Source organism: Aphis gossypii, chromosome X, assembly GCF_020184175.1.
Source record: "Aphis gossypii isolate Hap1 chromosome X, ASM2018417v2, whole genome shotgun sequence".
In the NCBI taxonomy this organism is placed as follows: Eukaryota; Metazoa; Arthropoda; class Insecta; order Hemiptera; family Aphididae; genus Aphis; species Aphis gossypii.
In genome coordinates, this window is record NC_065533.1 from 63,963,615 (window position 1) to 63,991,512 (window position 27,898).

Here is a 27,898-nt window from a genome sequence, read left to right on the forward strand (position 1 = left end):
TGCCATGTACAATAATATGCTATGTACAATTATATATATATGACAACAGGTGGAGGTGAGGGTGGAGATGTGCGTGGGGGGAGGACGATCCATACGGCGACGGGGCAGAAGGACGAGACTTACGGTGACGTAGTAGAAGGACGAGACGATGGCGGGGTGGTGGGAGGGGGGAAGGACGAGACATGACGTAGTAGAAGGACGAGACGAGGGCGGGGTGGTGGGATGGGGGAAGGACGAGACATGACGTAGTAGAAGGACGAGACGTGGGCGGGTGGGGGAAGGACGAGACAGGGACAAGACGAGGGCGGGGGAGATACGCGGGGGCAGCAGAACCGCTATTTATATCCTACTTATATAAATAAAACATATTACATTCTACAAACACAACTTATATTTACAATATAAAATAGGAAGCCGCCTTATAGATTTCGAGTATACTTCGTTATTAAATATGCCATTCAAATATAGACGTGTTAAATTTATAGGTACATAGGTAGGTATTCATGATTATTACGCATAATACCTACGATAAATGATTCTAAACGGAGACAGAATTGTCTACCGGATTTCCTGAATGTCAGTCTCAATTCCTAAGGATATTTTGTAATTTAGTTTAAATTATATCACTTTTGGTAATTTATTTTTTTATTAATACTATACAGTACAATAATATAGTAAGTTGAACTGATTTTTTCCAAAAACCATCGCATGTAATAGGTAGGTATATTATACTTCGTAGGTATTATAAAATTATAATACAATGTTAATATGGTAATACCCCTCAGGGGGGTACTAAGCAACTAGTACTACGGGTTTGGCGAACCCGGGGCCCCGAGCCCCACACTGACTTTAATTAGTTGGTGTGGACTGGTCCTCCAGGTTGGGGGTTGTGCGTAGGGCTGACAACCCTACCACTTAAAAAATAAATTGTTAAGAAACAACAACATTATTCTAAGCCTCGGATTAAAGAGATAACGGACCTACGAATTGGAACTTGGAACGTGCGATCTTTGTTTAGGACTGGAGCTTTGACAACGTCTTTATCGTGTCTTGAGCGATACGAGATGGATATAACTGCTATTCAAGAAGTAAGATGGACAAGTTCAGGGAGCTTGAAGTCTCAAGGAATGACTCTGTTTTACAGCGGTGAGGATAAACACGAACGAGGTGTAGGGTTTATAATTAAAGACAATTTACTACCACAAATTACAAATTTCAAACCTATAAATGACCGTCTCTGTTACATAGAACTTAAATGTAAGTGGCACAATCTGATCCTAATTAACTGTTATTCACCCACTGAAGATAAAAATGAGGAGATAAAAAATGAATTCTTTGATAATTTAGACATGCTATACGATTCTTTACCAGCTGATAAACCGAAAATAGTGATCGGAGATTTTAATGCAAAAATTGGAAAGGAAACGATATATAAACCAACAATAGGATCTGAAAGCTTACATGAAGAATCTAATGATAATGGCTATAGACTGATCTCATTTGCAGTTGCTAGAAACATGACTATAAGTTCCACATGTTTCCCGCACAAGAATATTCATAAACAAACATGGATTTCTCCATGTGGATATGTAAGAAACCAAATAGACCACATAGTAGTTGATTCACGGATTAAGTCCTGTATAAGAGATGTAAGAAGCATGAGAGGGAGTAGTGCTATGTCAGATCATTTCCTCGTAAGAGCAAAAATAAATATCAGAATATCTACAGAGTGGCGAAAGAAACAGAAACATAAAGGGAAAATAGATAGAGATGCACTGAAAACATCAACTGCTAAAGTATATCAAGAAAAGTTAATGTCGAAAATACAGAATATACAAGAAAGGCCAAATATAAGTGAAATATGGAAAGAAGTAGAACAAATAGTAAAAACCACAGCTGAAGAAGTACTTGGGTACATACCAGAAAAAACAAGGAAAATGTGGTTCAATGAAGAATGTAAAAGAGTTTTACATGAAAAAGATAGAGCCCGCATGAAAGTACTACATGAACCTAATGAAGATAACAAAAGATTGTTGGCACTTAAACAAAGAGAGGTAAAAAAGGTGATTAGATCGAATAAGAGACTATGGGAAAAAGAACGCATACAAAATATAGAAAATAATAGAAATAGCCATTCGAAAATATTTTTCAGAAAAGCAAATGAAGTAAGACATGGATACAAGCCCAGACCAAATGTTATGAGGAAAAGTGATGGAACTCTTCTAACAGGCAACAAAGAGATCGCATGCGAATTCAAAGATATGTTTGCAAACCTTTTGAACCAGCCAATAATCAATATCACTGTAAACGAGCTAACGACAGTAGAACAGCTACTCGTAGCCCCGTCAAAAAATGAATTAGAAATGGGATTAATATGCTTAAGAATGGTAAAGCACCAGGCGTAGATGAAATAGTATCGGAATGTTTAAAAAAGGGTGGACCATGCTTACTAAACCAACTTCATAAATTAATAAACATAATATGGGAACAAGAGGAAATACCAGAATCGTGGAGAGTATCCATCCTATGTCCTGTTTTTTAAAAAGGAGATATCATGGAGTGCGAAAATTACAGGGGGATCTCCTTACTCAACACTACTTATAAAATTCTCTCCAACATTCTTCTGATCAGAATCAATCCTTATATTAAAGAAATAATAGGAGAATATCAAGCTGGGTTCATGATAGGGAGATCAACAGTTGATCAAATCCACATAATCAAACAATTAGCTGAGAAGAGTCACGAGTTCAATAAAGACATCCACCTTATGTTCATAGATTACAAAGCAGCATACGATTCGATTAACAGGGAAAAACTATGGAATGTCATGAACAAAATGGGAATACCAGCAAAACTAGTCAGAATGATAAGAGCGTGTGCATATGAGTCCAAGAGTAAAGTAAGTTTTGGAGGAGAGGTATCAGATGAGTTCCCAGTGACAACCGGACTCAGACAGGGAGACGCCCTATCGCCAACTTTATTTAATATCGCCTTAGAATCAGTTATACGAAAGGTACTAATCCAAGCCAAAGGAATAAAAATGAACAACAATAACGAACTAACCGTAGTGGCTTACGCTGACGACATAGTCCTCATTGCCGAATCAGAGGACGATCTGAGAAATACAACTAGCATCCTACTAAATGAAGGTAAAGAGATTGGTTTAAAGATAAATGAGTCAAAAACAAAGTATATGATACTATCGAGAAGAAATCACAATATTAGCTATTTAAAAGTTGATGATTACAAATTTGAAAGGGTACAGAGCTTCAAATATCTGGGCACAGAGATCAATGAAAGTGCTAATAGCCACGAAGAAGTTAAAAAACGAATTACAGCAGCAAATAGATGCTACTATAGTCTAATGCCACTTTTCAAATCAAGATTACTATCAATAAATTCTAAAATAACGTTATACAAAGTCATAGTCAAACCGGTTGCCCTGTATGCATGTAGTACATGGGCCACGACGAAGGAAAGTTAGGAGTTTTCGAGAGAAAGATATTAAGGAAAATCTTCGGTCCAAAGAGAAATAACGATGGAGAATATGAGGTGAGAGGCAACAGGGAATTGTATGATTTATACAAGGAACCTACAATTGTTGGGTCCCTGAAGAGTACAAGGATAAGTTGGGCAGGACATGTATGGAGGTCAGAGGGAATGATTGGATCAATAACTAATTGGATAACCGACACTAAGAGGCCTCGAGGACGCCCCAGACAAAGATGGGTGGATAGAGTAAAGGAAGACCTGAAACTCCTGAACGTAAGAAACGCAGAAGAATGTGCAAATGATAGAGAAGAATGGAAACAATATGTTGTTGCGGCGATGGGCCTTAAGGGCCTGTAAAAGCCCGGGGAAAAAAAAAAAAAAAAAAAAAATATGGTAATATGTTATTTATTTATTTCTTAATAGTCTTACAATATTACATAGAAAAATATAACACTTAAATAAAAATTATTATAAATACTAGTATTATACTAAATACAAACAATACCTAACACACTATTGACTATTAAATTGTCTAATAATGTAATAAAAAATAATAAATAGCATCATAAAAATACCAAAATATATATTTATATAAATTTACTATTACTCACATTTTCAACCAACCTTTTACTTTTTTTATACATAGGTAAGGGAATCTTTACATTCAGTTTGATGTTTGTATAAATTTTATATAAATAATAAAAAACATACTGTATTGTTTTGAATAGGTAAGTGTTAAAGATAGTATTTTTATAATTTTACATATTATTACTGCACTTTAAAATATAATTTGTGTAAAATATTTATATATATTCAACATTGTATTCTTCAATAATTCGTCATGCCAAATATTAATTTTAACTGAATAAAAATGCAAATTTCAGGGCTAATGAATATTTTGTATGGTGATAATAATTATGTTCTTTAAGGTTTTATTAATTGGTACTTACTTCTTTCACAGAAAAATAAATATTTTTATAAATTTTGATTATTTTTTAAAACTACAAAATGATTATATTATTATACATAGGTATTAGGTATATTAAAGTCACAGATACTATCATAATATGTACTAATTACAATTAATTTCTCGTTTAATTGTTTCATATCATTGTTATTGAATACACTCTAAGCTAATGACTATTGAGTATTGACTATTTGACTATCTGTAATCAAGAATTAATTTTTTTTTTTTAATTTTGGTCTTATACTTATGAAATCTTCAAGGATCGAATAAGAATATTCTTGGTAAATAAAACAACTACATTACTTATTAAACGTACAAATTATAAAAGGTAGACATTTTACACCTTTTCGAAAACGTAAATATTCTTAATTTCGTAGTGTGTTTCATCATTATCTATGAGTACCTAGGTACTATTATTACTTATTAGTACTGTATAATTGCATTAAATTGTTAAATTTTAGGAAGGTATTCATATTTAGTAAAACACTAGGTAAGCATAAGCGCAATTTGAGGAGGGCTTAAGGATGCTAAGATCCCTAAAAGTCAATCATAGCCCCCCCAACATGGTTTGGATATATCTTTTTCCATCTCTCTATATCTCAGGGAGCATACACACAGTACATACTCGTATATGCAAATTATAATAGCCTTCCCAAATTTAAAACTCAAATTGTGCCTATGTAGGTAAGTATAATATGTTCTTATAACATGAACGTCAATACGTCGTGTACAACTAATAAATGATTTATTTAAATTCTATTACATAAGTTTGTTTTCGTTTCAACATTTGGCAATTATTACGCCATCAGCATAAAAATAGTTTATTTAGAAGTAATTTTTCATCAAACTATATCGATAATCATGCGGCAATGATATGATATATTATAATTTTGAAAAATTCGTACGAAAAAACTATTGTCTCTACAGCTATAAAAGTTACGTCCCTAGACAATGGTTAGGCCCCTCCAAAAATTCCCCCGTAGTTGGGGGTACCTTCGACCCCCCTCAAATATATTTTTGAAAAACCTTAGTGGTCGTTCGACGTGTCTGAAACTCAAGATTTTGGTATTTTGGAGGATGCTGATCAAAATTCAAAAGTGGTATCTTTTGTCGAGACCGTAAAAGCGGTTTTACTCCACTTTGAGGCCTTGGAATTCCGAAATTTGAGTTATTTAGTCGAGTGTTACTCGGCCGGGTTTCGATGTAAGGGCATAGCTTCATCATCAAAAGTTGTGTTTTAAGTTATTTTACATAAAATCTTTCGGTGGTCGGAGGGTCCTATGCCACCCCCAAATGGATATATTGAAAAATGCTTAGTTTTTGTTACACGTTTCTGAAATTCACACACGGAAAAAAAAATTACTATTTTTTTATAGTTAAAATAAATATAGTTAAATTTACTGTATTATTGATTATTATAACAAGACTAGTCTAGTTTCAATAACAATAACAATATAGTAACATAATAAAAAAATAATATAGTTAAACTGACTATAATAATGATTGGTTTTCCCAATTATTACAGTTGCATTTTTTAACTATAAAATTTAGTCAAAACAACACATTTGTTATGTTGACTATGACGAAATTACTATTGTTTGAAGTAGGATCAACTATAAAAATAAGTTGGTTTTTATTTTGTGGTTATGAACATAATATTATTAAAAAAATAAGTTTGTATTGTACGGGTTATTCGCATTTTGAGTTTGCACACGCTACACGCGCTTGTCGTTAATGTCAACGTGAACGATTTACCTTTTTTAGTTGTTTATAAACAATCTATCTTTTTTAAGTTCAACATTCTACTGACTGCAGTTTTCAGGTATGTACACTATAATATTTTATTGCAGTGGCGTAGTCAGGGGAGTAAAAAAATAGCACTCGGCCATGAAAATCTCAAATACATCGCCGTTGCTCTTTTATAAATACCTACTACACCACTTTTATTGATCTACTTGCAGCCTATATGCCCATGTTAAACATTTATATGTAATTAACTTGCTAATTTAGTGATTCATGAAAATACTTTTTATTGTTTCTACTTTCTAGACAGTTATTTAGTATTATATTTATATAAGTGCCTAATTATTGAATAATGGATGCATTTACTGAGGACTATTTAAAACTTTTGGGTTTTGACCATCTTGTAAGCCGTTTTAAAGGTACCTACTAGATTATGTATTATTATTAAAATTAAAAATAGTAAAATTCTATTTTTAAATAAAATATTTACATATTTGTTATTATATTTTTATTACCAATTAAAATTTTTTATGTAGAAGAAGAGATTGACAAAATTGCTTTTTTGAATTTAACTGAAAACATGGTTATAACACTTATTCCAAAGATGGGTCCTCAATCAAAATTTTTGGCATTATTACAAACTCTTAAAGATGAAATTTTAAAAGAAAAAGTAGGTAACTCCAAAAGTTTAAAAGAATTATGAGTTATTATTTTATGCTTTGGTCAATACAGTGTTTTTATATTAATTATAGATACCTATCAGCTATTTAGATTTCTTTTAAACACATACTTTTTACAAATTCATACATTTATAATAATTTAGTTTTTAATACTTAACTATATATCAATAATTATATACCATTGTCATAATTTAAACCTTAAATATAAATACATTAATTCATTAATACATAACATACAATATTTAAGTCAGATATTTAATCAATATTATGAATGATACCAAATTATTTAAGGAAATTTTGTCATCCAAAAGTAATAGTGAAGTTTTGTCAGAGAGTTCAAATAATGCTATTGATATCCAAAATATAGAAATGGTTATTTCAGAAGATGATTTCAATTTTTTTAATAATGAACAATCATCTTTAAATATTTCACCTGATGAATCGTCCTCAACACAATTATTTTTGCAAGGTATAAATGTAGATTAGTAATAAATAGATTTAATTTATAATAAATCAAGTATTTAATCAAATTATAGGTAATAGGTTATATTCAATATTTGTAAATTATATTTTAGGTATGAACTCAGATGATTGTTCACTTGGTAAATATATAATGATGTATTAATAAGTACCAAGATGGAAAAATGGTTCTTGATTATTATAACTGTCATAAATGTTTGAGTTTTACTATGAAAAATAAATTGAGCTCTGTTCTAATAAAACATGAACTTCAAAAACAATCAGACTTAAAAATCAACAAATTACTGTTCACCAATTTAGCTAAAGGTTACATATTTTTATTATCATATCTATTCATGGTGTTGTCTGAAAATTATAAGGATGCTTCTTGTATATAAGTCATAATATAATAATAAATTATTAATATTATTATATTAACTGATAATATATTATTCTATAAACTACCTACCTACCTATTTAATTAATTATTTTTTATTATTCTAAGGAATTCAAAATATTTTTCCTTCTGAAAACCAATCAACATATTTTATACCTTATTATAAAGAAGGCAATATTGTTAGTCCAAATAGAGGAAAATTATTTGATAAATATTGTAATATTAAAAGAAAAATTATAAAAATAAATCCTTCAAACAAAAGAAAACATGATGATGAACCTCAGTTAAATCTTTGTGAAGGTTATAAATTACAATTATACAATATATTTAGTACCTACCATAGAAACAAAATTGTTGTCTTTAAACACATGCTCAATTATTTTAATAGATTATGAGGATTCTCTTACTTGGTTGAAAAATCAAGTTGAACCTGAAATTATTCTTCATAAGCTTTGGAATGAAACCTCTCTACACAGGCTTAAATTACATAAAAATGACAATATGATGAACGTATATCCAGCTTTGAAAAAACCCACTGGTCATTGTCTTGTTAGTATTATTATAATTAGTTAGGTACCTACCAAGTTTTTAAGTTTGGTACATATTAACCAAAATAAATTAAATTAGAGACTTAATTTACATTGTAATACTCTATTTATAGGTTGATATTGATTTTGCTCATCTGTATCCAGATAAAACAATGTGCCTTTTTCAAAAATTTGAAACATTCAAAAATAAGCTAAAAATACCTCAGTAAAAATTGTATTAATATTGGTTCACAAGGATTAAAACTCTTCAAAATACTTGAAACTCCTTTAAAGGCTGGCAAGTTTATCTATACCTGATTGGTTATGTGATAAATTGACTAATATTTCATTTAAAATTAAATAACTTATGATTTTACAGGAGATGATGATTTGGCTGCATTCCAACTAATTCCATTTTTATTATCACCAGTTAATGTTGCTTTAAACAACAAACAAATTCTCAGACCATCAAAAATTGAACAATTGCATGCTTTTATTGTGAATATTCAAGTAATCAATTTTAGTTATAAGTAATGGTTAACTATTAATAATTGTATTATATATTTTAGAATGTTAATGAACTGAAAACAACACATAGACAGAAGATAGATTCAGCATTAAGCTTGGGTTTAACTGTACAACCCTATGTTGTGGTTGTTGGAAACATTAATGAAGCGGACAGTTCTATGCAATATTTTACTATCATCGATGACGTTCAATTTCTTCTTGAAACTTTGCTGAAAGCAATTGATCTCTGCTTCAAACTGTTTCACGTACTAAACTTAAAATATTCACCTCAAGCACAACAAGTATGGAATTTTTTCGAACATTATTTTTATGATATTTCTGATCAGAAGAAAGGAAGAAAATTTTTATCTATTCAAAGTTTATGTAAAGATTTAGAAGTTTCATAATTATTAAATAGGTATTAAAATAATAATTTTTGAGTTAAGTACTTAACTCTACTTAACTACTTAAGTACTTTACTAATATTGTTCTTAATTTTATTAATAATTAATTTAATTTTAATTTCTTAAATTTATTTTAATTAAAATAGATTTATAATTATTCAAAAAACTCAATTTATGATTAAAATTATTAATATTTTTTAACTTAAAAAATGTTCAGTTGTTTTATCTGCGATTCAAATTTTCAAGTTTTAAATCACTTAGTTATACATCTTAATATATATCATGATATAAAGGCTATTTCTGAATTTATTTGTAAAGTACCAAACTGTTTCCGGTCCTTTGGAACATTAAATTCATTTAAAAAAATTTAAATACTCATAACTGTATTCCTACTCAAAGTATTCCTAATTTGAATGTAAATAAATCATTCAATACCAACAAATTAAAACCAGCATGTTCAATTGATTTAGAAGAGAACACAGAACCTGACATTTCTGTTTTGGCATCTCCCGAATTACCATTGATAAACTTAACATCAGATTTTTTACAAGAAGAATTACAAAAAAATGCTCTTTGTTTATTTAGTAAATGGTATAGCAATGTGTCAATACCTCGAAATATAGTAAACAATTTACTTAATGATATTCAATGTTTTAACGATTCTTTTTTGTTTTTATTAAAAACAAAAATTCAAAGTGATTTATTTAAACTCAATGCTTCATCAGATACTATTCAAGAATTTTCTAAAATATTTCAGGTACTTTCAATCCATTTAGTGATGTTAAAACTGAATATTTTCGATTACAAACTTTAGAAAGTATGGGATTTTTAGTTAGACCTTATGAAGTAGTTATTGGTCAAAGATTAAATGATAGGCTTTGTGATGGTATGGTAGTTTTAGAGCCTAAAGTGGTAAAATTAACAATGGTTTCTCTTAGGCTTCTTTTAAAAAAACAGTTGGAACACTCAAATTTCTTTGATATAATGTTCAGTTATTTAAATAAAATTCATGAAAATGATAATCCACATATTATCAGCAGTTTTATTCAATCTAAATTATGGAAAATTAAATCAACTGACCAGAACAAAATTGTTTTACCTTTGTTTCTATATTATGATGACTTTGAGGTAAATAATCCTTTAGGATCGCATGCAGGAGTACAAAAGCTTGGTGCAGTATATGTTTCTCTTGCTTGCCTGCCTCCAGATTTAGCTTCTACATTAGAAAGTATATTTTTAGTTTCCCTTTTTAAAACTGACAATAAATCATTTTTTGGAAATGGAGCTATTTTTAAAGAAATTATAGCAGAGTTAAATTTTTTAGAAACCTCAGGAATAGATATAATGGTTGGAAATAAAACTTATAAAATATTCTTTAAGTTAGGATTAATATTAGGTGATAATTTGGGGTTGCATTCAATTTTGGGGTTTGTTGAAAGTTTTGTTGCTAAATATCCATGTAGATTTTGTAAGACACCTAAAAATGAATGCCAAATTCAAACAAAACAAGATAATGATAATTTAAGAAATCCAATTAACTATTCAGATGACGTTATAACCGATGATGTATCTAGAACAGGCATTAAAGAATTATGTGTATGGAATGATGTTGAATCGTTTGATGTAACTAGCAATTTTAGTGTCGACATAATGCATGATATGTTAGAAGGGGTTTGCAAATATGATGTAGGATTTTTATTAAAGGAACTGATTTTTAACTTGAAATACTTTTCTATTGATACTTTGAATGAGAGGATTGAGTCTTTCAACTATGGCCCAACAGACATAAGAAATAGACCAACTTTAATTAATGAAATGAATATTAAACGTTCAGGTTGTCTAAAAATGTCAGCTTCAGAAATGTCATGCTTTATGAAATATTTTGGATTAATTATTGGTGATATGGTTCCTGTAGAATCAGAGTTATGGGATTTATATATTGTTTTGAAAAAAATTCTTGATATCATTTTTTGTAAATGGATAAGAAATGAGGATATAGTTTTGCTTGAATCACTTATAACTGAACACCATGAAATATATTTACGTTTATTTCGTGGTACCAGCTTAAAGCCAAAGCATCACCACATGGTGCATTACCCATTAATTATTAAAAACTCTGGACCGTTATCACTTTTTTGGTCTATGCGTTTTGAAGCAAAACACAGGGAACTTAAAGAAACAGCTCATTCTACCACATCAAGAAAAAACATAACTTTTACATTAGCAATGAAACAACAATTAAAATTTTCATATAAACTTTTAGCAGCTGCAGACACAAATTTTTATACAAGTAATTTACAAACTGGTCCAATTATATCTCTTTCGAATGAGTTAATTCAACTTTATATTATAAAAACATTATTCCTTTCTGAAGAGGTTAATTTTTCTGGTGATGATGTAATTTTGTTTCATGGGTTTCAATAAAAGGAATAATGTACAACTGTAAAAATATGTCTGTTGTTTTAAATTTATGTGATGAAAATAATTTTATGTTACCATCTTTTGGTTTAATTCAATCTATTTGCATTACTAATTTAAATAAACCATTTGCAATTTGTAAAAAATTTAATACTCAGTACTTTGATGAACATTTCCAAGCTTTTAATGTAAATTCTACACAAAATTTAGTATGTATTTCCTTAACTAATTTAGAAAACATTTATCCTACTCATCTTTGTACTATTTCTAATGGATTAACATTTATTCCATTAAAATTGTAAGCATAAATATGTTTAATTATTATTATATTAACTGTGTAGGTACCTTTACTGTTTTGTACTCATATTTTGATTACTATATTATATACTATTTTATATTACTATATTATCTACTTATATTATTATTTATTACCATACTATGTATATTATGTAAATATTTAACAAATTATAATATTATAATAAAACACATTTTTAATTAATTTTACTACCTACCTACCTACCTATACCTACCTACCTATTGATTATTAATACCTAATTAAGCTATCATAGCTGGATATTTTTTTGGGGGGGGGGGCACATTGCCCAACCACCTAGCCTAATTAAGTATTATGTCAAATTAACGATAAAATATGGTAAAAACAACAATTTATTTAGTTATTTTAACAATGTTATATTCATTAATAACTATAATTTTTGTGGTAAAAATAACTATTTATTTAGTTATTTTTAACAATGTTATAATCATTAACAACTATAATTTTTATAGTATAAATAACTATTCATTTAGTTGGATTAACAACATTGTACAACTTAATAGAATAGTTAAATCAAATAAAGTTTATAGTTAAAAAATAGTAAGTAATATTATAGTTGAAATAACAATAATTATCTTACTAAAAAAAAAAAGTTATTTTAACTATATTTATAGCTGTCACATATATGACTATAAATTATGATTAAATTAAATATAAAAATAGTCAAAAGAACTAATTTTTTTTTTCCGTGCAGGTTCGATTTTTTGTAGATCAGTGATCAAAATTAGCTTCTTGTGTCGACACTGTAGGAGGCTTTTTTATCCCTCTTTTTGGCGTCGGAAATTAGGATTTTGCAGTTTTTGGACTTTGTCGCCACGGAACACTTAGACTTTGGGTGATTAGAGCAGTTTTTTCTACGCATCGTTTAGATATTTTTGTCAAAAATCGAACAGTACCAAAACCAAAGGAATAGGATGTTTTGTTGGGAAGTTATGATTTTCTTTTTCTTTTTTGGTACTTAGATTTTACGTATTTTCCGAATTTTTTGAAATTGAGTTTTTGTTCAATCTTTTTGAAATTCGAGTGATGACTTATAAATTCCATGATGAATTATAAAGGTTCTATGATCAAAATACATAGGATCATTATTTATCCCGTAATCAGGGTGCGAAAATAGTTGAAAATTGAATCGCTTGTTTTTTCGTATACGCATACGTTTCTTTATGGCATACCGTATACCCCCGTATAACGAATTATCTTTTTGAACTTTTTTTTCGTTTTTACTCGTTTTAAGCTTGTTCATGTTTCAACGTTTGGCAATTACAAACAGTGTTAAATATATAAGGTATCAACAATTGTTCATATTACTGATGAACTTTGAATTCCAATCATCAAAATTAACGATATATATTCCTAAAAAATGTTTATACCTAATTAAATGTATATTGTTGTGAATGTATAATACTAATATGACAAGTCTCAAAATGTATTAACACTAAACAATAGGTATAGGTAGTAAATTACAAAATGACAAGTGTAATATTATATTTTCTATTCAAAACTATTGTCCTTGACCGTTTGTGGATGAGATTAATGCCACATAGAAGAACGATAAATGGTGAAATCTAAAGTTTTTAAATTTTATGTAGATTCAATTTAAATGGTCAGTGTAATGAATTTTCTAGTAGTTAAATAGATAGCTTTCAAAAAGCATAAAAAAACCAAAAAACCAAAAATACAAAAATGTAGATAATTTTGATTAATATTTAATTTGTATTGAAATTTAAGAAGTTTTAATCTAACTGTATTGGTTATAAATAAGTGGTCCACAAATACAAATTATTTTTAGTTATTTCCATGGATTTGTTTGTTTGATTATTACATTATATGGGACAAAATAATTATATTGAGACTTTTGAACTTTTCTTTGGGTAAAATTATAAACGAAGATCACTTTTTTATGAAATTGGCTGGTTAAAATTGTTTTTAACAATAAAAAAAAATGTAGAAATAGAATAAAAATTATATTTTGATAGCAATTTATGAAAGGAAACTTATACTAGTTGCCAGTTATTAACTTACAAGAACTTTGTGAATTTGTTATAACCCTTTCAGAGTTCCAAGACTAATCGCTCCAATTGAAATACTCACCCTTAAACTCTTTTGTAGTCAAATCTACTGAAATTCTGAAAAAACACAACTAGAAATTTCTTCATTTGAATCAATAACTTGGGTTTATACAAATTATGAAGAAACATGTGATAAAATGTTTTTTATATGTTGAAAAATGATCAAACGTTCCTTTAGGAAGATAGATCTAAAAAATACTGATGTTATTTTTATTTTAAATTAATTATTTATAAATTTATTCCATTTTGTTTTTAATTCAGAATTTAAATGTTTGGCCTAAATGATACTATACCAAAATATCTAAGTTATTTAAATTAAGTTTTGTTTGTCACGAGTCATATGATTTGTCATAAATATTATACTAATAATGCCAGATTGTATAGAAAATTAATTTAATGGTTCAAGAAAATTGTATAGATCAATCATGGGTCACTAAAACATGTTTAAGGGAACCGGGACTATTAGCTCACTATTAATTAAATATTTAGTGATTGAAAATTGGTCATATAACCAGGTATTGTTTCTTTTTTATATAATTATTGGAATATGTAGAATATTCTATGATTAAGATTGCTGTTTTTTTTTTTGTGATATTGCTGTAATTTGCAATACATATAATTGTTATTACTACCATAGGTATATTTGTAATATCTGTATATTACATTAATAAGAGTTTCTACTGTTTTTCAGTACAATATATTTATATTTAATTCAAATTTTAACCTTTTATTTATTTAATTTGATAAACACAATACAATAAATAGATACAATGAACATTTAAAAATGAATACTCAACATTTTTTACAAGAAAACCTAAACTACATAAACAAAAAAAATTCTAAAAACAAAAATATAAACAAAAACTGCTCTCTTCAAGGCTGTGCATATGGTCCAATTTCCCTTTGAACATATCCATCAATACTGTGACCAGTGCTACGCAAAAACATCAAGAAGTCATGGTCTTCATTAAGGCGCTGGACATTTGTGCAATTATATGGGTGGCAATAACTCGTTCAGATCTTGATATTCCATCTCTAATCTAGTAAATTTAACAATTTATATTATATTTCAAATTAACTAAAATAAGTTTAATGTATTAACTATTTACCTTGAGATTATTCCAAACTTGATTGAACTCAACTGAAAACTGGTTTTCAATGTAAGTTAATTTTCCTGAAAAAAAAAATAGCAATTTAATATAATATACTATAAAAATTACACCAATTTAACATCAAGCAAAATATTAAATTAAATAAACATTGAACTCAAGGCAAAGCAATCAAAAATAGTTAATCGGTTAGGTTGGGCATATATCCCAGATTTAACCAACACACTACTGATTTGAAATGTGGACAATGTGGTTATAAATTTTAGTTGTTGGAACGCAATAAAAAAATTGTTGTGTATTATATACAATTTTTAATTCATAATTACATGCACGCATGATTATTTATTTGTAACAAAATCTAGTTATAAAATAAGTAAGGTGTAATGTAAAAAAATATTCTATAATTATTAAAATAAGCTGATACACAAGCAAAAAAAAAAAAGAAGAAAACTATTGATCATAGTATAGGCATTATAAATAAAATCAAAGAACTAACATTAAACAAATAATAATATACCATATTACAGCAGTTGAGTTATTTTTGTAAATCTTTTAAATATTTCAGCATTTAATATACATGTTGTTCATAGTTGAAGTGAGGCAGTAAATTGACTTATTTGTATTCATATGGCAATTGAAAGGTTGTATAAGTACTCCATAATTAAATTGTAATCAGTAACATAAAATTAACCTATTAATAAAACAGAAATAAAAATATATTAATATATAAAAAAAATATACATTTGGGTATCCCTTATTTTCACATATTCATTAATATCTTAATAATTAAATTAAATAATTAATTATAATAATAATTTAAAGAATAAAAATATTATTATTAATAATTTGCAACTCATTGTTCTATAATAGGAAATTTGTAATAGAAATATATTTGAAAAAAAAAAATATTTTAATACAAATAAAAAGTAGATTTAATAAATTACCTACCATTAACAATAATATTATTCTTGAATAGAAATTCTGTGAAATTAACACAACAAATTCCATTATTTTGTGATGCAGGGTCATTTATTTTTTATTTTTTTTACAAACTCCCATTACAAATGTTACTATATTTGATAAATAGTCTTGCTACACTTTGTATAAGAAACTTATACCTTACACCAATTACCTAATTATAGTTCAGTGATCATTAGTACGTAAAATGGAAAGTCACAATTCTTAAAAAACAAAAAACATTTTTATTTTCTACAAATAAATAATTACCTATCAATTGTAATTTATTAATTAATATATTTTTATCAAACACACTAACTATGATTATAATCATAATTATAGCACAAAATAGGTGAAATTTCACCTATTCTGTGATTATAGTTCGTGATCAAACATGGTTAAGGTTTAGATAAGAGATATTTAAAAATGCTGATAATCACTTTTTTATTTTCACTGATATTATTTTCTTGTCGGCACCACTGTTAAACTTGTCCATTCAGTCCATTCATCATTAAGTACATTCAATTAGACTTACCCTTACTACTACTACTACTTTTTTTTTTTTTTTTATCTGAATGTCGAACCAGGGGAGGACTGCCTATGCTTTGCTTTCCCGCCGGTCCGCCATGGTTTATTTAAATTTCAATAAATTAATTACAATAATGGTTAACATCTACATAATTTACAATAGTCTTTTAACAGTAAGCAGATAACTTATTGATTACAAAGATTACACTTGATTTGGTACAATTACTATTTCATAAATTATTTTTATTTTTAGCTATGCTTGATCTCTTTGCCTCTGTTGGTCCTCCTTTTCTATGATGCCCATGATACTCGTTATGTATTGCTCCACTGCCTGCCATTTTTCACGGCTAGACAGCATGATGCTAACTATGGTCTCTGGATTGACTTCCTCAGCCACTTCAGACTCCAGATCCATTAGCCTTCTCGCCCATCGACCACATCTGAAGAATGTGTGCTCCGCGTTGTCTACAGGGTCCCCGCAAGACCTGCAGCCTGGGCTATCCACTATCGCGAATCTGTGAAGATAGGCTTGAAAGCAGCCGTGCCCCGTCAGGAACTGAGTCAAGAAATAATCCGTTGCCCCATAAGCATTAAGCACGACTTGCCCATCTGCGTACGTCTGGTATTAATCGCTTCGTCCATTGTCCGGTGGCTCTTTCATCATCCCATTCCTGCTGCCACCAACCCCACACATTGTCGTCAACAACTCTCTTGGCATTTATTACTCCAGTTTTTTGGAGACGCCGTAGTTCGCACCGACCACGTGTCATCAGATGTACAGGCACAATGCCTGTTACTGCCAGGATAGCAGCAGTGGATACCGTTCTGTAGGTGCTGGCTACCCTCATTGCCATGATGCGCTGGGGGCCGAGAAGTAGCTGTCTATGGTTGTGAAAAACGAGGGATGAGCACCATACAGGGGCAGCATACAGCAACTGGCTGTGAACAACTGAGGCAAGCAGCTTCCTCTTGATCGGCCGAGGGCCTCCAATATTTGGCATCAGTCTAGATAGAGCAGCCGTTGTTTTAGTGGCCTTCTCTCCCGCTAGTTTCATGTGCTCAATGAAGCTTAGCTTGGAGCTAAGTTCGATGCCTAGATACCTTATATGGTCTTTAAGCTCCAAGATTTCGTTTAATAATATGAACTGAGGACGTCTGTAACGGCGCTTGGACGTCATCATCATTGCAACTGTTTTGCTTACCGAGATATTGAGACTATTACTGTGCATCCACTCGCCAACCATGCCTAATGTGGAGTTTATTGATGCTTCCAGCGCGTCAGTATTAACGCCAGATCCAACTATCGCAATGTCATCTGCAAACGCAATGATCTCTATTCCATCTGGTCGCGGTTGCCGTAAGAGGTCGTCATAAAATAGATTCCATAAGTCTGGGCCAATGACCGAACCTTGCGGTACACCACTAATTACATTTATGACACCAACGCCCGTCAACAACAGCCTCTCTCGAAGATAGTCCCTTATGATTCTTGTTAGGTACGTAGGGGTGTTTTTGCTTATCAAAGCATCTCCAATTTTATCCCAAGGTACCGTGTTGAAAGCGTTGGCAACATCAATTGAAACTATTGCACATAGGTCCCTGCGTCTCCACGGTCTGGACTCGTTGCTATTTACTATAGATAGTACCTTTTCCACCGCATCAATAGCTGATCGACCACGTCGAAAGCCAAATTGGTTTTCTGAAAGACCCTCTGGAATTTCTGTAAGGTGGGTCTCAAGGCGCCGCTTCATAACCCTCTCCAACATTTTCCCGAACGCGTTCACCATGCTCAAGGGGCGATAGGACGAAGGCAAGTCTACTGGTTTACCCAGTTTTAGCAGCAGAACTAATCTGGCCTCTTTACAGCGGCGCGGGAAGCACCCTGAACGTAAGCAGTTGTTGAGGATGCTTGCCACTTCTGCTGGCCTTCTTAACATTGTTGCTTTGACCACCGAGTCGGGTACACCATCAGTGCCAGGTGCTTTACCTGAAGGCGTGGCTTTGGCAAGCTCTATCAATTCCCCGGTTGTGACCTCGTCGATGTCCGAGGATCCATTCGGAATGCGCCATTCAACCATATGGCGTGACGGAAAAAGACCACTTACAATGTTCTGCAGGCGACCGGGTAGTGAGAGGCCCGGAATGGGCCGCCTGCCAACCAGTTTGTATGGCAAGCCCCATGGGTCGTCGTCGACTTGCTGGCATAGCTTCCTCCAGCTATCCTTTTGGCTTTTCCTGATGGCTATTTTGAGTGCTTTCAGGGCATCTCTGGCTGCCTGCTCTAGTTCCCTGCATGCATCGGGCCCTGTCTGTTTTCTTGCCCTTTGAAAATGGTGTCTTGATGCGAAGGCTATTTTTCGTAGGTCTACTATTTCTTGCGTCCACCAGTGTACTGGTTTCTTCCCCCCTTGGTAGGATTTGCGTGGCATGCAAAAATCACATGCTGCTGCTAGATAGGAATATACTGCTTGTGCAGGTGATTCGTGTAGGGTGACGTTGGTGAACTCTGCTATGGATCTGGAATCCAGGAAGGCATGTAATTTATCGGTGTCCAGCTACCGCCAGCACCATCCCGTGGGTGGTGGAAGAGGTGTGGCATGATCGGTCTGAGTAATATGGAAAGCGATGTACCAGTGTAGGCTCAACGAGTCCTCATCTAGTATCCTCCAGTTGGAAACTTTTTGCCGTAGACTCTGGGATACAAACGTCACGTCGATGAAAGATTCACTAGCGCCTCGTGTGAAGGTTGGTAGGTTGCCATCGTTGCATACGTGGAGGTTTAGAGAACTTGCAAGATCTGCCAAAGCATTCCCACGTAGATCAGTCGTGGGTGATCCCCATTCAGGGCGTTTAGCGTTAAAATCACCCGCCACTAGCACTGGGCCGTCAGCGCTGCGGACACTGTTTTCAAGCCTGCTGAGGAACAGGTTGTACTCTGCAATGGTAGCGTTTGGTGAATAATACACGCTGTAGATACGTATACCATTTATTTGTACCCATCGGAAACCGATGTCTAGAGGACCGACAACATCTACCGCTATGTTGCTGGATACAAAGACAGCCGACCTTCCTGATGTGTCACTGTACCAACCGGTCTCTTCGTCAGCGTTCCGGTACTGCTCGCTTACCAGCACTACGTCTGCCCCGCACTCCCTAGCGGTGTGAACCATCAGGTCCTGTGATGATCTGCATACGCCAACATTGATCTGCAGGAAGCTGATCATTGCGAGTGTGCCTCGACCTCTTCACTTCTCAATTTCTCATTGAATTCCGCTCGCTTTTTCTCAGTCTCATTGCAATCTTTGATAAAGTGTCCTGTATTACCGTATCCAAAGCAGCAACCAGAGCGGTCAGTCCCTTGACACTTTTTGGTTTCGTAGTTAGATGCAAGGCAGCGGAAGCATCGTTTGCTCTCATGCCACATACGTACTCTGCAGTATGTATAACCTACCCGAATACGCCCCTTAAGTGGTCGTGATCGCAAACTCTTCTCATATTTATATTTATATTTTTTGTTTCTTCTTCAAGTTTATCTTTATATTTTTTAATATTTTCAATATCATTATTATTTGTATAGTGTTCAATAGCATTGTTAAATATTTTAATTTTTTTCTCTAACCTTGGAAATAATTCTGTTAAAAATCTTTCACAAATATGACACTTAACAGAATTGTCATAATTATTTTTTTGATTTACATTCAATGGTTGCATAGGTAATATATTATCATATATTTCATATATTTCCTTTTCTTCTTCATATATACATCTCAAAAATTTTTCAGCTACGTTTGGACCAGAATATTCTATAGGGGGTTTATAATTACCATTACTATATTTAATATAATAACAAAAATTATTAAGTATATGTTTCTGATAACAATTATTGAAAGATTGTCTATCAATCGGTCTACAAGTATAGATTGGTTGAAGTGTACATTGAAAATCAAAATAAATCACTAAAGGGATTCTTAAGGAATGATTATAATTTTCAAATTCCTAAATGTTATCGTATGGTTCTGGTAGATTTATTTTAGCAGCTTTATTATTACAACAATAATGTTTATGATCATTTAACTTCTGTTTTGTGTTAAAACTATTTAAACACATTTTACATAATAATCTTATGTGACTATTTTTGTAAATTGACTTCTACTAGTCTCCATAAATCTTTAATCCAACAATAATGACTTATCTATATGATTAGATTTTCAATATTAGTGATTTCTAATGGTAAAATGTTCATACTATCATCTAAAACCTAAATATTAATAGAAATATCCTTTGTTCTTTTAAGAAATTTTGGAACGTTTGTGGTTTTTAATAGAAAATTAATATCTTTTAATGCTTTAACAAAGTCATTTTCCCATTTTTTATACTTTATAACTCTTTGTGGATTTTTTTTTACAAGGATGTAAAGCAGAAAGTATTGACTAAAGAAAACATTTATTATCTTCATTTTTAACATTTATTATAGCATGTTTATCTTGAATTTGTTCAGATAATGGAATATATGAACCCCCTTTAAATGGAACATATTTATTTATGTTTATTTCTAATCTTAAAATTTGATGAAGTTTCCATTGAGAATTTTTAGTTACAAAAAAATAATAAATATAAAAAAATAATTACAAGTAGAAATAATATACATATTTATGTATAAAAATTACAGTTTTCTAACATCACCGCTAAACGGGTTATAAGTCATAATCTGATCATGTAAAATTAAACAATAAGCTGCAGTTTTCTCAGGAATAACCGTATTCGTTTCAAATTCTACTCGTAAGTCTATGGTCGATGCTTTTACGTTATCATTCTGATGCGATAAATCGACAACGACGATTGGAACATATGTCTGAAAAACATTTTTTGATAACAATGGTTCAGAATAATCTCTCTCGTAATACGATTTTTGAAAGTCTGTATAGGCTTATACAGTAAGCTGATGGTATTATTTTTAAAATCAGCACGAAAGTCTTCATATGGAAACACTTCAGAATTTAAGTGTACCTTAAGATTTTTTAGTTGGCAGTGGTCAAAGCGCCCAGCGTTGTTTTCTATATTTTTTTTTCTATCTGTTTGTAATACAAACAAAATAAATCTAGGTTTTTGAAGCAAGCTGCTAGACTTTATCGTCCATGAATGTGAAATTGTGAAGTATTTCTAGGTAGTTCAGGATAATCACATAGATCCCAAGTTCTGAACGCACATGATAACGTTTTACGTGAATCTATCACTTTCAACAGTTTTAATTTTTCTTTATCATTAACTCTGATTATAGGCATCTTCCATATCACTTTAATCGATTCAATCGTAATTTTTTTATTTTTTTCAACGTTTTCGGGGGTTCCGGTTTGCGTCATACGTAATGCGTCTAAATCGGTAGACGAGCGATTTAAAATCAGTTGTTGATCGCAATTTAGTAATATTTTTTTATAATCTTCGCAAAATCCAAATAAATGTTTTAGAGGTATGCAACCGGAAAATACATCTTTGCTCATAAAATTTTTATTATTTTCACTGTCCATGTCCGAGTCCCAAGCACAATTGTCTAACGTATTCAAGTCACTTGGTGTATATGAACAGTATGCTTTCAGGCAAGACGATACTCCGGATGATTTCAATTTTTGTATTTCTATTCCGTTTATTTCATATCGCATTTCGGAGAATAAAAATGCCAAACCATTATTCGAAAAACGTACGTCTCCTTCAGCATCGTAAGGTTTTCTTAGCTTTCCTTCAATGTAAATATAACTTTCACACGGTAGAGTGTAAGATTCCATATTTTGAATATTTATTCTAATTTCATCATTGTATGAAAAAGACGTGTTTGAATACGGTGTGAACGAATGATATTGCATTTGCGTTATTTTACAATCGTCGACATAACCGGCCGTTACATCTAAATATGTGTCATCCATTATTGTAGTGAACGAAGAAAATCTAAGTTATTTTTCGTGAGCTTGAACTCATTGTTTTTCGTTTTAGATGTAGGTGTTGACTTCTTAACTGCAGTCACTTTAATGACGGGTTTTTTTATTGCAATAGTATTTATATTAAACTTGAGCGCCATCTTATCTGTGTGTTATTTGTAATCGAATCGTAATTGGTTCACCACGTAAATTTATCAATCAATCTTTATGATCTTTTAGTATGATTTCAACTTTACTTATAGAAGTAGTATTTAGACCATAAAAAACTAAATGTCTAGGCACTTCAACAATTTTATAGCCCACAGCAACAGTCGGATAAAATTCATGTATAATCTGGCTCGGCGATCCGTCACAAAATGAGTCGGTTATTAAGTTGCACTCTATTTTTATACAGTTTATTTTCATTATGTTGACTGTATTTTCAGATTCGTGTGTAGTACCAGTAGTATATACAACATTTCTAAATCCTAATAATGTTGCTATACTGTTTTCGATTGAAAAGTCAATCTCATGACTACAGGATATCATACACTTTAACGTGTTACCATCTGATTTTAATTCGAAAAAAGGTATATAGTCGGGCTTCAACTTGTTTATAATAAACTCTAAATCTTCCAACTCATACGTTCCAGAAGGTATAATTACGTTTTCAACTTGTCCAATCATATTCTGAAAACCTATGGTATTGCAACCAGGTTCTATGTTTGGAATTGAATTATTTGTTAGCAGGCTCAAAAGACATATTTGTGCTGTATTTTCTACCTCTATGGGCGGAAAAAAATCGCATGACAGTTCACTCGAGTTTCCGTTTAACGTTATCGTGTACATGATAAAAATTGTATACACAAGTGTCCACAGTTTGATGTATTAAATCTCTGCTCTGTGTTATAATTGTAATTAATATCGCATCCTTGAAAATATTTCTGTACTTCTAGCGGAGGTGCTAAATTTCCAAAGCTGTCGTAATATTTTACTTTTTTTCTGATTTTTTTATACGCTACCCAATGCGTACATGTACCGTTTTCAGTTTCCAAGTTAACAATTGCCGATTCAAATCGTTTAGGACGAACGGGCAACTTATCTCTAGTAAACACACCGATGAAATGTGGTATTTTCAACAAACGTGCGATTTTTATAAGTTCGAAATCGTAAAACGCTCTCTTGGGTAACGTAGATATTAGTTTTTTTTTGTCTTTACTCTCCCACCACCATTTTTATATGGTGTGATATATAGACCATCGCCTATTTTGTACGAGTTGCCTTTATATGGCGTCAGGTATAAACCATTTCCCAAATGTGATGGAACGTTCCTCTTAAATTCATTAGCCACCTTAACAGCGTTGGCAACTCCACCAGTCAGAGCGCCTAGAGCTGATAAGCCGGCGAAAATCAGAATAAGTGGTAATGCACCACCTTTTTTCGGAATGTTTACTATTCTCGGAACTTTTGTCTTTGTAGATTTAAATGTTTTTCGTGCGACGGCTACACACTTTTTTGTTAATTTCATTAAATTTTTTTCACCGACATTTTTCTTTAAAACGTTTTTAGTTGCTTTAACCGCTGCTTTAAACCCACAATCACCACCAACTTTACGTTTTGCCTTCATGGCAGTAGTCATACCCCAAGCTACAGCTTTTTTTTTTAAACCAGAATCTTTCGATTTGAACCTTTCCCAGGCTCGCTGTTCTAATATATGATCAGCATCGTTACGATCGGTGATAGAGTTACTACGTTCGTATGCGATATCGTGGTCTCTACACGCAGCGTCTAACGGGTTTATACCTTTATCACCACGAACTAAACGTTTTTTCAATTTTGTACCAGGTCCACAGTATTGATAACCTACAAAAAAAAATATTATTATTATTATTATGATAATATCGGATTTAATAAACTTACCAGGCACGTGAAGTTCGACCGGTAATTTGTTTATAAGCGTGTTAATAAGCCCGCCACCTTTATTCTTGTTGCTTCTTCGAGCGAGTGACATTGTGTACTGATGACATTCTCATCACAACATAGATATTTATATCAAAATGAAATTCACAAAACAAGAAACCAAGCTTACAGTTGAGAACGTAGATCCACCTACTTCGTTTCAAAACTATAGACACTTATTGTGGGTCCGTCCGGCTGTGGAAAAACAAATTTAATGTTTGCATTATTAACTAATATAAATGGAATAAGATTTCACAACGTTTACATATATTCGAAAACTCTGGATCAACCGAAATATAAAATGTTGAGTAATATCTTATCAAATATCGAAGGAGTACAATTATTTACGTTCTACGAAAACGAACAAGTTATTGAACCTGAAAAAGCCCTACCAAACTCTGTGTATATTCTAGACGATATTTTGACAGAGTGGCAAGGAGTATGTAGATCAATCTTTGCAAGGGGAAGGCATAACCTTATAGATGTGTGCTATCTAGCTCAGAGTTATTCAAGAGTACCAAAACAACTTTTGCGTGATAACGCTAACCTTATCGTTTTATTTAAGCAAGATGAAACTAATTTAAAACATGTTTACATAGAACATTGCTCTGGTGATATGTCGTATACAGAATTTAAAGATTTCTGTACATCATATACATCTATTCAATTACAAGAAGAACAAACAGAAAAGTTGGAATTAACGTGTTTAGATATAACAGAGCATATGATAAAAGCTGAAGTTACATTACAAACTATTCTAGAAGCTGTAAACGATTTGAAAAAAACATTACCTGCTATACATAGTCAACTCAATACTATTGAAACTTATTTTAAAGACAAACCATAATGTCTACAGGCATCATTTACATTCAATGCATTCTTGGAGCGAATAACAAATATATGATTAAAGAGATGTCTATTGTAGACACAGAAACATGGGCTACTCAACACTGGATTTTTAAAAATTCAAAATCTAATCAAGATAATAAACGTCGAAAAACTAACAAGTGGCTACAAAATTTTCATCAGCTATCTATAGATTATGGTGATATTGAGTAAGAAGAACTTGGCAGAATATTGAATTTGTTAAAGTTTGACTGTATTTACACCAAAGGCGAACAGAAAAAACAACTACTTATAGAGTATATACCACACGTTGCAGTCATCAACATTGAAGACTTGGGTTGTCCTCGACTGGATCAAATGTGTGATGAAGAAAATTTACCTTGTTGTATCTTTCATAAGGACTTAAATCCTAAATATTGTACATTTTATAAAGTGTTTGCTTTAAGAAAATGGTTTGTAAATAATTCATAAAAATTGTAATCATGTTTTTTTATTTCAAATAAACAACATATTTTATTATTTCAAAATTGAGTTTTATTTCTATACCATACTAACTATCAAAGAAAATGGTTTAAAGTAAAACATACAAGTACAAAAATATGACATAGGAAAAATCTTTATTATGTATATAAAAATAATTTATAGAAAAAATATTCACAAAAATTAAACAAGTATAAAAATTATACAGAAATAATTTTTCAATTCAAAATTGAGTTTTAATTCTATACCATACTAACTATCAAAGAAAATGGTTTAAAGTAAAACATACAAGTACAAAAATATGACATAGGAAAAATCTTTATTATGTATATAGAAATAATTTATAGAAAAAATATTCACAAAAATTAAACAAGTATAAAAATTATACAGAAATAATTTTTCAATTCAAAATTGAGTTTTAATTCTATACCATACTAACTATCAAAGAAAATGGTTTAAAGTAAAACATACAAGTACAAAAATATGACATAGGAAAAATCTTTATTATGTATACAGAAATAATTTATAGAAAAAATATTTACAAAAATTAAACAAGTATAAAAAATTATACATACAGAAATAATCTTTACAAATATATAACTAACTATCTAGTTCTGCTTCGAGTTCCTCCCTATAAAATTCAAAATTATTAATTAAAAAATAATTAAAATTTAAATATAAATATATATACTCACTCTATAGAATAGTGTCCATGAGCTAGGGTGTGTACTTTGTCTTCAAGTATAACCCTTTTATCATCGAAACTGTTATAAGTTAATTTATTGGATTTGATGGTCTTTAATTTGTGTTTGAATGAACGGATAGAGACGTTTGACGTTGTTACTTCCAAACTGGTATCACCAAACAAACACCGTTTATGATCTTGAAAGGTCATATGGTTTCTAACAACATGTCCACGGATTCCTTTTGCTTTGATTTTCTCCTTATCTTCTAAAATGTAAGCGTAGGACTTTGCACGGAGAGCACAAAACTCTCTCATAATACGTCCATCGGTTTCATCAGAAAATAGCCCAGGAATCTTCTTTCTCTCAGCAATGTAACACGGGTGGTCACGGGGTAGATTTGCAGTGTCCATTCGATTCAACAAGTTGGGATTGTTCAACAGATCATTGTAAAAATCATCAGTTTGAATATAGTATACCAATGAATCTAAAATAATAAATTAAATTAATAAAAGTATACCAATGAAACTAAAATAATAAATTAATAAAAGTACTAATAATAATAATTTACCTGTATCTGTATACATGAGCTCAATTTTATCATCATAATGTTTCTGCATTACGTTATAGTGATAGTCATACATTGAATACTTGGAAACTTCCAGCACTGCAAAACCTGATAAAAAATTTAAAATATTAATATAACAATATAAAATTTAAAATAAATGTAATTTACCTATATAAATAGGTTTACAAAAATCAATGATTTTGTTTTCTAATACAACTGCATTTAGAGTTTCATTGTATGTAGTACAGTGTTTGAATGTTGACTGATTTATCAGTTTTTGTAAACGACGATCACTAGACACCAGTTCCATTTTTATTCTTTTCCGCATAGACTCCATGGTTTTCCCAAAAACCGCATTATTTAAAAGTTTGAAAAAGTCTTTCTCAAAGTCATTTGCTGCTTTTTTTCGCACCTCTGTGTTTAGTGCTATGTATGGAGCCAGCCATGGTGATTGATTAAACTGAAGTACTCTATGAACCTATATTAAAAAATAATTATATTATAAATGTAAAATAAAAACATTTATACATTTACTTTTTCAACTATGAGTCCATTGGCTATAGCTTGTTGGAGGTTTCGGTAATGAATAATATAGTTTTTTTTCGACTGAAGTGTGCCATGAGTTTTTAACTTTTGAACCAGCTGGGATTCCGTTTTGTGATAGGAAAGGTAAGTCGTTGTGTTTATCATGGAGTTCTTTTGGATAAGTAATGTCAACTTCATATATCCGTCCGATGGGTGATGTATCGTTCAAATCATTAAGCCCTTCTAATTTAATATAATAATTATTATAATTACCCTTTTCAATCATCAACAGCATATCATACTCTGTGAGTAACTCTAATTTGACTCTGGTATATTT

General features: G+C 31.0%; 5 protein-coding genes and 1 pseudogene across 5 annotated transcripts in view; 3 read left to right on the forward strand and 3 right to left on the reverse strand.

Annotated features, from left to right (window-relative positions):
- The window catches only part of LOC126551575 (UPF0746 protein DDB_G0281095-like), a 327,628-nt gene that overhangs the window by 215,286 nt on the left and 84,444 nt on the right, over positions 1 to 27,898 (reverse strand). The gene's annotated exons all lie outside the window — the stretch shown is intronic.
- On the forward strand, positions 1,065 to 2,405 carry LOC126552638 (craniofacial development protein 2-like). Its single transcript, XM_050207347.1, has 2 exons — positions 1,065 to 2,032; positions 2,153 to 2,405. The coding sequence occupies exons 1-2, from the start codon at positions 1,065 to 1,067 to the stop codon at positions 2,403 to 2,405; spliced, it is 1,221 nt and encodes a 406-aa protein (XP_050063304.1).
- Positions 6,555 to 9,179, forward strand: LOC126552639 (uncharacterized; annotated as a pseudogene).
- On the forward strand, positions 9,996 to 11,600 carry LOC126552640 (uncharacterized). Its single transcript, XM_050207348.1, has 3 exons — positions 9,996 to 10,088; positions 10,305 to 11,098; positions 11,162 to 11,600. The coding sequence occupies exons 1-3, from the start codon at positions 9,996 to 9,998 to the stop codon at positions 11,598 to 11,600; spliced, it is 1,326 nt and encodes a 441-aa protein (XP_050063305.1).
- On the reverse strand, positions 19,147 to 19,815 carry LOC126552641 (uncharacterized). The gene has a single exon (XM_050207349.1). It carries the CDS (start codon positions 19,813 to 19,815, stop codon positions 19,147 to 19,149), a length of 669 nt encoding a protein of 222 aa, XP_050063306.1.
- LOC126552642 (uncharacterized) lies at positions 26,351 to 27,856 on the reverse strand. Its single transcript, XM_050207350.1, has 5 exons — positions 27,668 to 27,856; positions 27,283 to 27,514; positions 27,040 to 27,144; positions 26,481 to 26,955; positions 26,351 to 26,416 (listed from the first exon to the last, which is right to left on the reverse strand). Exons 1-5 carry the CDS (start codon positions 27,854 to 27,856, stop codon positions 26,386 to 26,388), a joined length of 1,032 nt encoding a protein of 343 aa, XP_050063307.1. The 3' UTR covers positions 26,351 to 26,385.